Here is an 11,478-nt window from a genome sequence, read left to right as displayed (position 1 = left end):
TCAGGCAGAAACATTTTAATGTGCTGTTTTAGCTGAAGAGCAATTTTTAACCGAAGTGTATTAAGCAAGCAAGTTTCGGTGGTGGGTTTAAAAAATTTTCTCTCACCCAGGTTGGTGTTGCTCAGTGGTTATATTGTTGGTCTGTGGACTGAAGGATCTTGGGTTTGATATCTCTCTCTCTCTCTTATATTTTCCCTCCCCCTCCCCCCTCCCTTATACTCTCTAAAAATCAATGGGAAAAATTTCCTTGGGGGAGGATAAAAAAAAACACATTTCTTCTCTGAGCTGAGGCAGATACATTTTTCCTTCCATTGGTATGTCTAGAGAACACAGAGCAAATGCATTTTCTCTCAGCTTATCTAACAGATTGGATAAAATACACAATTCCCTTAAGGATAAATGTCAAGAAGAAAGACTGACGTATACTTCCAAGCAAAATTTATTAGATGTCTATTCAAGAAAAACACAATGACCTTTGCTTGTAAGAATTCAAAGTCAATGACCTGAAAGCCAAGTAGGAATATTTTTTTTCCTTTCAAAATCAGGTACAGAGAGTAGAAACAGTAATTTTTCTTAAATATGACAGGCAACAGATATTGAAGTCTTTTCTCATAAATGGCATGGAAGATAATTATTCATTTATCAGCAAAGCTGCATGCAGTTGACCTAATTTCAAACCCAAGGCCTTTAAAATATAAAGCTGGTTGTGAACTTGACAGTAATCAAGGTCGGCTACTCAAAGGTGTTTCTTTACCTTCTTCCTATTGAAACCCCTCTGTACTGGATACTTATATACATTTCAGTTTGGCTGCTAAGATCTTTTAAGCTCATAAACTTTTGCATAAATGCTATCTTATAGAATCACACTATCGAGGCGTGCTTATGATCTGTGGGCTATACAAAGAATCATCTTTAGCTTAGTTTAAGTGAAGGATAAACACCAAGTTAGGAAATTCCCTTGTTTTCGCAACAACTAAATAGTCTGTACAAAAAAAAAAAAAAGGGAGCAACCATATGTACAAAATTCTAGAGTCTACTTACATTGTGAAAAGATCAGTCACTGTCCACAGAAGAAATGCCATAAAAAGTTTTCTCTATAAGGTGCTCAAGATCCAAATATGAATAGTTCTTATGCAAAGTCATAAGAAATACAAAGCTAGTTCTCAGGAGGTGTGTAATTCAGGCACTGTTCGCCACATTAAATCTTCCAGGTCCCAATATCATTTTGTAAATTTCTACCTCAGGGCAGAAAAACAGAACCTGGATGAGTTAACATTGCCTCTAAAAAGTGCCTGATGGATTTTGAGGAAGTATTTTATACACACCAGAAAATCAGGCTCAACATATTCCTGTCCTCAAATGAAGCCAGGATTCTGAGTTCCATAGGAAAAAAAATAATTATTATAGTAAAAATAATTGTATGGATCATAATCCTTGCTAAGTCCAGCCTTAATACCTGTGATGCTTCTAAAGTTTTCTATTTCTATAAAATAATGCGTGGGGTTCTTTTACATTTCCATAAAATGTATGCCATATCATGTGGATTGCCTGTTCTCATACAATCGCAAATGGCTATGTGCACACCCAGTGAGATACTACCTAGGAATATTGCTTACGGATACTTTCAAGTGTCTATGTTAGAATAACTCTTTGCACCTCTCACTAACACTGCTTTCATTTAAATTTCGTCAGATAAATAAACACTAAGGGCTCATTGTTTATGATGCTGATTATTACATTTTAATATAAAATAGCAACGCAACTTTACAACACAATATTTTTTTTTTGTAGTCTAGCTAAATCTCTTATATTCTCATGATTACTACCCAAAGCTCTTATTCACTTACTGTTTGCACTTCTAAAAAGTACAAAGGAATCGCAGGGCAAGACTGCTATTTGAAAACCCACATTCAATCCACAAAAATCACACTCATCCGAATGAACGCTCCTACGCTTGCTTTAGCTTGTGTAATAATCACTGTGCATATTGCAACATATAAGTGCAGGCGAATAATAGCTGAAGTAGGTTGTCATGTCGTGTAAACGAGGGCTCTAGGCAAACTCGTGAAAGGAAAACAGACTGCCAAGCTAAGAGCGTGGACACACACACCACGTATTTAGTGATAAACCATCTTCTGGTCGCCGGGGGAGGGGGGGGTGGAGAGGGATCCTCAAAGTGGACCAGGGAGCCTCCTCGAGACACTTTTCAATTTTTTTTGCCTCCAATATTTACCCCTTTGTAAGTATGGTGACTTTCTTTCTGATCCTAACGTACAGACTTCCAGGTTAGAGCAGAAAGCAGGGGTATGCACTTTCACACGGAACAGGCCTGCCAACCCCCCAAGGCTCCGGCGGTTACTCTGCTGGTGGTTGGGCGGCAGGTGGAGGTGGGGATGGTGGTGACTTCTACGGGAAACATAAGGCATGAGAGCGGGAGGCCTGCGGGGTCTTTCGGGCAAGGTTCTGAGACGCAGCATACGCAGGAGGGAGGGTGCTTCACAGCCTCTTGACATAGTTTCCGGGGAAAGTACCAAAGAATTTGGTTCTTCTTGAGGTTCCTGCAAAGAGAAGCAACACATGAAAGGGGGGTAATATAACATGAAATAGCAGTTCGTACATGTGGGCCTGGGACTCTGCATTCCCGAGGCTTCCCTATGTGAGCAAGGCCTGCAGGGTTTGCAGAAGCAGGAAACTCACTGGGGGACATGAGCAAGGTAGTCAGGTGAAGAAGAGACAAAGACTAGGAGGATGGCCTGTGCGCTGGTGTCTGATACTCTGTCCACAAATGTTCTCCCAGAAGACGTCTAGTCTTCTCTCAAGATTTGAGAATGAGACTGTCTTTCCAGTGGTCAGAATGGAAAGTCTGTCTCCCTCCTTCCTCCACAAATGAAGGCTAAGGAAGCCCTGGCCTCTTAGGGTAACGACAGCAGCCCTAGATGGGGGTGAGCGACCTTGTTCTCTCACACTGACCCTCACGGCTGACAACTGACACTCTCCACGGAACAGAGTATTAGTACTTCTCACCTAGGGACCATTTTTGTTTTGTTTTTCTTCTTACATCTCAGTCTTTCCTGGTTGGTGCTCTTTAAAGAAATTTTCTTCTCCCAGGTAAACCAGAAATAAAGCCAACAGAAAACCACATCTACCTGGAGCAGTCAATGCTCAACTCTATTAAAAAGGCAGTTGCCTTGGGATGACATACGAATGTATGGAAGATGAAAGGCATTGTGAACTCAAAGAAAGCCTGACCGCTGTACCCACCCATGCAGGGAGCAAACACAAGCACGTTAAACGTGGGCAAATGTGTCTGCAAGGAACTGTCCACGTACCCACAAACCATCCATCATCACATTTTTCCATCACGTCGATGACATCACTTTCTCTGAGCTCCAGCTCGTCTTCATTCCTAGGAGTATAGTTATACAGAGCCTGAAACCTTAAACAGGACAGATGCATGGGTTTAAAACAAAATTCACACCTTTGTGAAACTATAGAAGATACACAATATTAATATTGCTTTTAGCATTTCTATTATTATAATTATAAAGACCTATTAACATAAGTCTTTGGTAAGCTTGTAAATAGAACTATGTAGACTCTCATGGAAATTAAATCACTCAGTATTTCAAAACTCGCAATGAGGAATATTCATGGAAGATGATAACATCCATGAGTTGGATTCAAACATTAACATTTATAAGCCAGAGCCACATTTCAATTGGCCAGTCATAGATATCTAGCATTCAGACGTTAAACAATAGAACAGAATATAAAAAAAGTGCCATGTGTACTTATTCAGCTATATGAAAACAAGGAATTACAGTTTTAGCTATCTATAAGCAGAAGTAATTAATTGCAGTTTGCAAGTTGAATTTTCGAAGGATTCTAAATTGAGATGTGCAACATGTCTCAGACATATATCTTCTAAATCACTGAGTGGGAATTACTATAAAAAAGAGTTTTTTGTCTTTTTACTAAAAGAATTTTTTAAAAATGGTTTGGTTTATAGTTTGAATCCATGTTTTCTCAGATTTAGAATTTGAAAATCTGATGTTGTCCACCTATGAAATGAAATGGATGTATTCTATGCTCAATGATCAACTGAGCTAATATCAAAGAGTAGGGGTATTATGGGCATAAGTTCCTTTTTAAAAGGTTCTGGAGAAATTGTGTTTGATGTAAAAACTCTCTTGAAAAAATTTTACATAAAAAATTACTTATCAGTAATGCTACCCACGTTCCTTTCTCTGTCTGAATTCTTTGAGAGCATATATTTTGGTGACATTGATCAGTAACACATTCAGCCATTGAATTTTTGGTAATAAAGTCGCTTGTATTTTAACGCATATTAGCATGGACTGGCATTTTGAAAGGTGAAGACACAAATTCTAGCAGCTGAGGTCAGGCAGCATTGGATGTGCAGTTAAGACAAAGATGTCCCAGTGCTTCTAAAATATTATCAGTATTGGGAGGGGGATTAAAAAAAAAAATCAGTGAACTGGTTTCTGCTGTTTTCATAACAGTTGTGTAAATCTGCCCATGTAAGAATAGAAGAACCACATTTCAGGGCATTTTGGGTTTTTTAAAACCAACTTTGAAAAGCTGATGATATTGAACACTGCCCAGGAATAAGGATGGTGTATTTCTCATGTCTTCATTCAGTCGGAAAATCACATTTAGGTGGAACAAAACTATTCTGTCACGTGGGCTCAAACATCATGTCATAAATCAGGGACAGGGCTCCCTGGCTTCCTCTCCGTCCATGCACTTGCTTGGGTGGGGGGACTGATGAAGTTGGTGTCGGTGGGTGGTGTCTGAGAAAGGGTGGGTAAGATGTGGTGCCTAACACCTTCTAGAAAACCTTCTCCTCCCTGGCCTGGCCCGAAGCCTGAGCTTCCGGCACTGGAGATGCCTTCCCCTGCCAGTACTTGGTCCTCCTAGTACACCTTGTCAGCGGCTTGTACTTGTGGGGATGGCTCCTGAGGTCCTCTGTTGAGAGGGGATTGGATTATGGGGAACGGCAGGGGAAAGCAGCCAGAGTCTGAGAACAGTGGCAACAAGGCAGGGAGGTGTCGAATACTGACATTGCTTCATTTGGATGCTTGCTCGGGTCAGCCCTGATTTTGCTGTTTGCTTTAAAGATTTGACTTTGAGGCCCTTCAGATGAACAGATGATATGTTTTGTATACCCATGGGGCAAGGTGATGGCAAAATAGTTCCTTCTCCAAATTCACACGAGTGAGATAGTCATTCATCATCCTGCTGCTAATTCAATGGATGGACACTGAGTCTCTCCCTCTGGGAAACTGATTTTCTGATTGAGTTTTTCAGGCTCAGCCCTCACCCAGGCACATCTCCAACCACGTAGGGAGACAGGCCTATTTAAGGCCACAAACCCCAGCTGCTTGAAGAATCTCAAGGTCCCAAGAGCTAAAATAAAATTGGCACGAACTCCTACTTCACTTGGGTGAGACGAAAGCCAGCGTGCTTGTCAAAATTTATTTACCATTCTGGTTTAGTTAGACCACAAAAGGCGGGGAGGGGTGAGGGGGGTTGAAGGGAAACATAAACAGACTTTTCAGAAATCCTCCTGCCTCATTGGCTTTCAAAACCAGTGTTGCACAACAGGAAATGCAGTCGAATAACAATGGAAAATGCTGTTGTGAAAGATGTGTTGGTGAGATGAATTGATGGTGGTGGGTTAGGATGCCTCAAAAAGACCTTTGTCTTTTAAATAGGAAATCCTCAGCCAAACTTAAGTTCTCTAACTTGCAACTTTTTCTATAAGGTATTTCACCACAATTCTGAATTTAGAGACATAAAGCATTGTGTCACTATTTTTTTTAAAATGAAAGAGATTAAGCGACACCCTATTATCCTACTAATTGGGGTTGTAATCAAATAGAGATTTCATAAAGAATATTTTATAATGTCCACGGCAGGACTTCGGAAATGTGCCATCTTCCACCTGTGAGCTCAGTAGTTTCATAAACAGTCAAATGACCACACTGGAAGTGTTAACTCCACGTTACTTAACCCAGTGCAACGTAACATACCTATTACTTCATAAAGTCCTTAAAAGCTGCTGCTGTAATCTGTTAGTAATGCAATGAACCTAAACAGCCCTGACATTTATTTTTGTGTGACGTGATCCTATCGTTGTTTGAGAAAAAAAACAAAACCAAAAAACAAACTGAAACTTTAGAATAAAAGGCCATATTTAAACCTTTTCCAGTTAATGAATTTTTGAATGATTCTTATTTCCAACCTGTTCTTTGCATCGTCTTTTCCTTAGCAAGACCTTCTGGTTGTGCTCGGGGACAGCAGCCTCAGGTGAGAGATGGTTTCTGAAGCGCATGCTTTTGGCTAAGTGTCAGATCTGCGAGGAGTGAAGGGGACGCATGGCCCTAGAGGACTTGCTCTGTCCCAGTGAGCAGGGCATGGGCAGTGGGCTGGAGGCTCACCTGTGCTCAGATAGGCCTGATGTGTCTCCTTCCAGGGTCAGCTCCTGACTCACAGAATAGGTGGGAGCCAATAGGAGGCAGGTCGCCTCTGAGTATCTCTCACGGGCAAAAATGGAGCAGGAGAGACACACAATATTTGGGTCTTAAAGACAGTGCCTGACACCTTCAGGTTGACCTGACTACATATCAGCAGGGAGAGGGAATTTGAAATTGTGAAAAGGCATGTGACTGAATGACAGTGCATTTTAAATACTGCCATTTCCAAAGACCCTTCTCAGAACGTAACTTCGGAATTACGTCCCTAATTTATCACCTTAGGTCTCCTGTCACATTTTCCTTCTCCCTAAATAATGTGCAAAAACAACGTTGGGATGTTTTCTGTGCCGTTAAAGCTGTAGTTACTAGGATCTACGTGGCGAGTGAACCGAGAGGAGACAGATTCACAATCTTAGGAATCACTGCAGCTTTGGGAGTGATTGGATCAGTCTTCTCTGCAGATCCCAGGTTTCTTTTTAAAATTAGCTCTTTCTGTTATGAAGATGGAGACCATGGCAACCTCTCTTCCCTTAGGAGGCCTCCGGTTGCATAGTGGGGCCTTCCTCTACTTGGGTACATCACTCATCCATGTTGTGGGTCAAGGTTAGTCTTGAATTTAGAAGAGAAGAATAATACTTACGGTTCCCCCCCACCTTGAATGTTTTCATGAGTAAACACAGGACGCTGTGGCTGAAATGAAATGATTTGCAATGTAATCAATGTTTACACTGATACTAAGTAAGAGATAATTTGGATAATGGCATGGTACTTTTCTTAACATTTAATATATCCTGCTGTAAAAAACCAAGAGGAAGAAAAGAATACAACCACATAAAGGGTTTCTGCAGGATTAATCACTAAAATATTTTGGAGGGTGCTTTCAATGACTTCAAAATAACCAAGGTTCGAATGCTTTGAACATATCCACAATCCAGTCTGCTCAAGTTTTAAGGAAAAGTCAGGGCTCTGTCCCATTGATTTTTCAAAGGCCAGGAACATGGCAAGAACATAGACACCAAACCACTGAATGGGAAATCTGGACACCCTCATACAGCCTCGTTCCTCAGCGTTTTCTCAAGCAAGCAGAAAAGAAACCACATTGAGTCCGACAGCAAAGTATCCACACTCATTCTAATATGCTTTTCCCCCCACAGACAACATTTCCACATACAGTACGGATGAAAATATCGATAGGCGGACATCCCATGCTACATTTGAATTAACATTCTCTGTTCTCAGTGTGGAGAAACACATGCATTTTTAAAGAGAAAACAGAGAACTTTAAATAGAATGCAACAAACAATAATCCAGGTAACATGTAGCATTTTACCTTAGAAGAGAAATATTGGTGGGAATTCCCAGTGCACTGAACTCTCAAAAGAGTTTCCTTTCTTTTTATACTAAGCATCAAGACCAGTATCTGTAATAGATACTTATAATATTGGAAATGACAAAACCTTAGCATATCCACATAAAGACTGCAATGAATGAAAGTTAACATGTCGGTTGAATATGTAAACTCAATGTTGTTTATACTGACTACCTAAATGTTACCTTTTAGGGGAAAATTACTGTAATATTTGCAACACATTTCAAAAGCATTCTCTTCCAAATGATGGCTACATGGTGAAATGAAGTAAATCAGAGTTTGCATAGCAACGATCAAAGTGACTGCTTGGTGATTACTGAATTAGATATTAGATTGATCCAGGTCCGTAGACATCAGGGCGAAGGCCGATTCCTGGATTCCAGAGTTATAAGTAGATTCAGGCTGGCTAACTTTCCCCTGCAAATTATCCATAGAAACCCCACTGGTCCAAGATTGGATGGGGAACTCTGGGGTTCCTTTTAGTCTATGAGTCTTAATTTTCTCCCTTCCTAAATTCTTTATCTACTCTCTTTCCATCTAAGTCAGGGGTCCTCAAACTTTTTAAACAGGGGGCCAGTTCACTGTCCCTCAGACCGTTGGAGGGCCAGACTATAGTTTAAAAAAAAACTATGAACAAATTCCTATGCACACTGCACATATCTTATTTTGAAGTAAAAAAAAAAAAAAAACGGGAAAAAAAATATTTGTATTTGCATGTGGCCCGCGGGCCGTAGTTTGAGGACCCCTGATCTAAGCTGTCTAGCATAAGAAGACTAGGTACTTAGTATACTATTAAAATTTTAAGCTTTGACTGTAGTAATTGGAAGTGTTTGTTAACAGTATTCTTAGAAATTTCATTCAACAGTCTGCATAGATTTAAGACTAAAGAATGGCTAAAAATGATTAGGCACATGTATGGCTTAAGAGAGTAGAATACTTTACCCTTATAAATAAATATAAAATTACTAACAATATATCTATTATTAAAATTATAAAATATACTATTTTACAAATGATAAAGACTAAGCTGTTTTCAGCCATTTTAAGATCATTTAATTTAATACATTAAATCAATTAAAATATATGAAAGGAGGTAAATATGTTATTTATAAGCCTATATGCTATTACGTTTCTTCAATTTCTTGTCCAGTCACACACACACACACACACACACACACACACACACACACACACACACACACACGGGTTATCCCCAAAAATATATATGCACTTTAACAGCTGATAGCTCCATTTTGAAAATGAAATGTATTTTAATAAACACTGCCTTTATAATTATTCAAAATGTGTGTATACATTTTTGGGAGACACTATATATATATATAATTTTTTACATTTTCTTTTGATTATTGACACTATTACAGATGCCCCCATCCCCCATTTGCCCACCTCTACCCAGCCCCTGCCCTCTTCCCTAACTTTTAATGCAGAAATAAGGTATATTTATATATTATATACATATATATTAACTGCAATCAATATTTTGTAATAATTTTCCAGTACACATTTTAGTTCTCTTAACCATTTTGCTCTTTTTTGTTCTGAAGTTAAGATTGTTCTAGCCTTTTTTCATTGTCATAAGTAACAATGCTATGAACATTTTATACAAAGAACTATTTTCTTCTTTTGAACCATTCCTGAGAAATCATTTCCAGGAGTAAAATTTCTGGCCAAAGATTATACATTCAAGCCACAGGCTATTGAAACTGCTCACATCGGTCACTCAAACGTACTGTATATAAATATGTAACTTAAAAAAATCTAAACTACCATATTTCAAATCACACATCAAGACAGGTACTGTTTTCTCAGAAATAGTCATAGCACCATTTCCAGTGCACAACAAAGTTACAAACAATAAATATTATCTGATCTTGCCTGAAGAGAACATGTTTTGTAAAATATATTTCACTGTGCTCTAAAAATGGTGTGCCTATTTCCAAGTATTTAAATCATCCTGATACTTTCAAGTTGAGTAAAAACTTGTGGCATCTGGGGCTTGGTAAAAGCAAATGTGAATACAACTGATATAATACTTTGAAAATCAGTATAGCACCTTGTTGTTATTGTCATTGCAGTTTTACTGGTTTAATTCAATTCAACTTACCTCATAAATCATTGAACTGAATCATCCCTTTGACAATGATAAAAATTGGGCTATTACCAGAGGTCATGGCCCCCTGATTCCACAGCCCCCTGAGTCTCAAGAACTGTGTTCCTGGATTGCTGGCCAGTAGCGTCTTTGCTTTCACCCATCTTCCTCACTGTGTCTATTCCTTCACATCCTTCCAAAGGATCCTCCATTACTTTTTTTTTCTCCTGAATCACCAGTTTTCTATACGTTCACATTCTCAGGCCAGGATTTAGCACAGCTTTTATTAGCATAGATGTCATGTACCTACTGTAATGGCAAGTTTTAGAACTTCCCTAAGGTTCCCTTTAAGAGGAATCATTTCCATGTGAATGTGTATCACTGCGAACCAGTGTTGAGGAAAGATGACCATTACAGTCTTTGAATTCATTTATTTTACTAGTAAAAGTATTTGGTCACTAGAGGAATATGTAGCATTAATAGATACATTTATGCCTTTCTGGTGTTGGCATTGACTATGTAACCTTGGGTATGCACCTTAGGTGCCTGATCTCTAAAATCAAGAAGTTGGACGAGATAAGGATTAAGATCTTGCTTGTTCCCCTCAGGGAATCCATAAAGGAATCCACATTTCACAGACATATTTTCTGTGTTATGTATAGGTGCCATCATCGACCTTACTCATTCAGTTGTCAGAGAGCTGCGACAAGGGACATTCACTGGGTAATTCTTAAGTATCTCAGTCATGTAAAAACAGTAATAGTAATGATTCTACTTCATTTTTGCAGATCAGTGAGCCAAAACCAAAGGTGATTTCTTAATAGCACAAATAAGTAAGAAGCAATAACAGAATTATAATTTGGGCTCTCACTCTTTATTGCATAAAATATTACTGTGAGGGAATAGATGGCCTAAGTTGGTTAAAATCAGCCCTAACCCTAACCCTTACCCTAACCCTAACCCTAACCCTAACCCTAACCCTAACCCTATTTATTTTTGCCTTTAGGCAGCTGTTTATGCTCTGTGTGGATATGCAAGCGAATTCTCTTAGGGGACTATCTTTTGCAGTTCCTCCTCTTGGTGTTAGGACCATGGGCACAAACCTAGAGGAAGAGCTCTGTACTGTAGCTGCACTCTATTGCCACCTAATGGTGAGTAGTGGCAGCAACATGTAAGAGTTCATGCCTTTACTCAGCTCTCACCAAGTTCCTTTAACCTGGATTCATTTTGGAAGAATATTTTAAAGACCACAGAGCAATGTGAATCGATATTCATCTGTTTTTCCGACCATGATTTTCCCTTTCCACGTTTTAAATTCTTGAGAAAGGATCACGCTGACCACCAGAATTTTTGGTCTATGATAATTTCTATTTTAAACTACCCAGGCATTTCTATTATTCGCCACCAGAATTTTTGGTCTATGATAATTTCTATTTTAACCATCTGCCCAGGCATTTCTATTATTCATGACTTCTTAGACGTTTTGCGACAAATACAGA

General features: G+C 39.1%; 1 protein-coding gene across 27 annotated transcripts in view; it reads right to left on the bottom strand.

Annotated features, from left to right (window-relative positions):
* Positions 1-421: 421 nt before the first annotated feature.
* Positions 422-11,478, bottom strand: part of SORBS2 (sorbin and SH3 domain containing 2) — a 311,892-nt gene continuing 300,835 nt past the window's right edge. For 16 of the 27 annotated variants that reach the window (XM_014537084.1, XM_014537085.1, XM_014537091.1 and 13 more), the window contains 4 exons: positions 7,831-7,920; positions 7,141-7,190; positions 3,330-3,436; positions 422-2,558 (listed from right to left, as the gene is read on the bottom strand). In XM_014537084.1, coding sequence (XP_014392570.1) covers positions 2,497-2,558; positions 3,330-3,436; positions 7,141-7,190; positions 7,831-7,920 — 309 coding nt within the window. In that variant the 3' untranslated portion in view covers positions 422-2,496. The remainder of the gene's footprint in view (positions 2,559-3,329; positions 3,437-7,140; positions 7,191-7,830; positions 7,921-11,478) is intronic. The other 11 variants (XM_014537088.1, XM_014537099.1, XM_014537100.1 and 8 more) reach the window with 3 other exon arrangements.

Source organism: Myotis brandtii, unplaced genomic scaffold (assembly GCF_000412655.1).
Source record: "Myotis brandtii unplaced genomic scaffold, ASM41265v1 scaffold1719, whole genome shotgun sequence".
Classification (NCBI taxonomy): Eukaryota; Metazoa; Chordata; class Mammalia; order Chiroptera; family Vespertilionidae; genus Myotis; species Myotis brandtii.
Note: the sequence above shows the minus strand (reverse complement) of the source record. Positions and strands in the feature narration are given on the sequence as shown.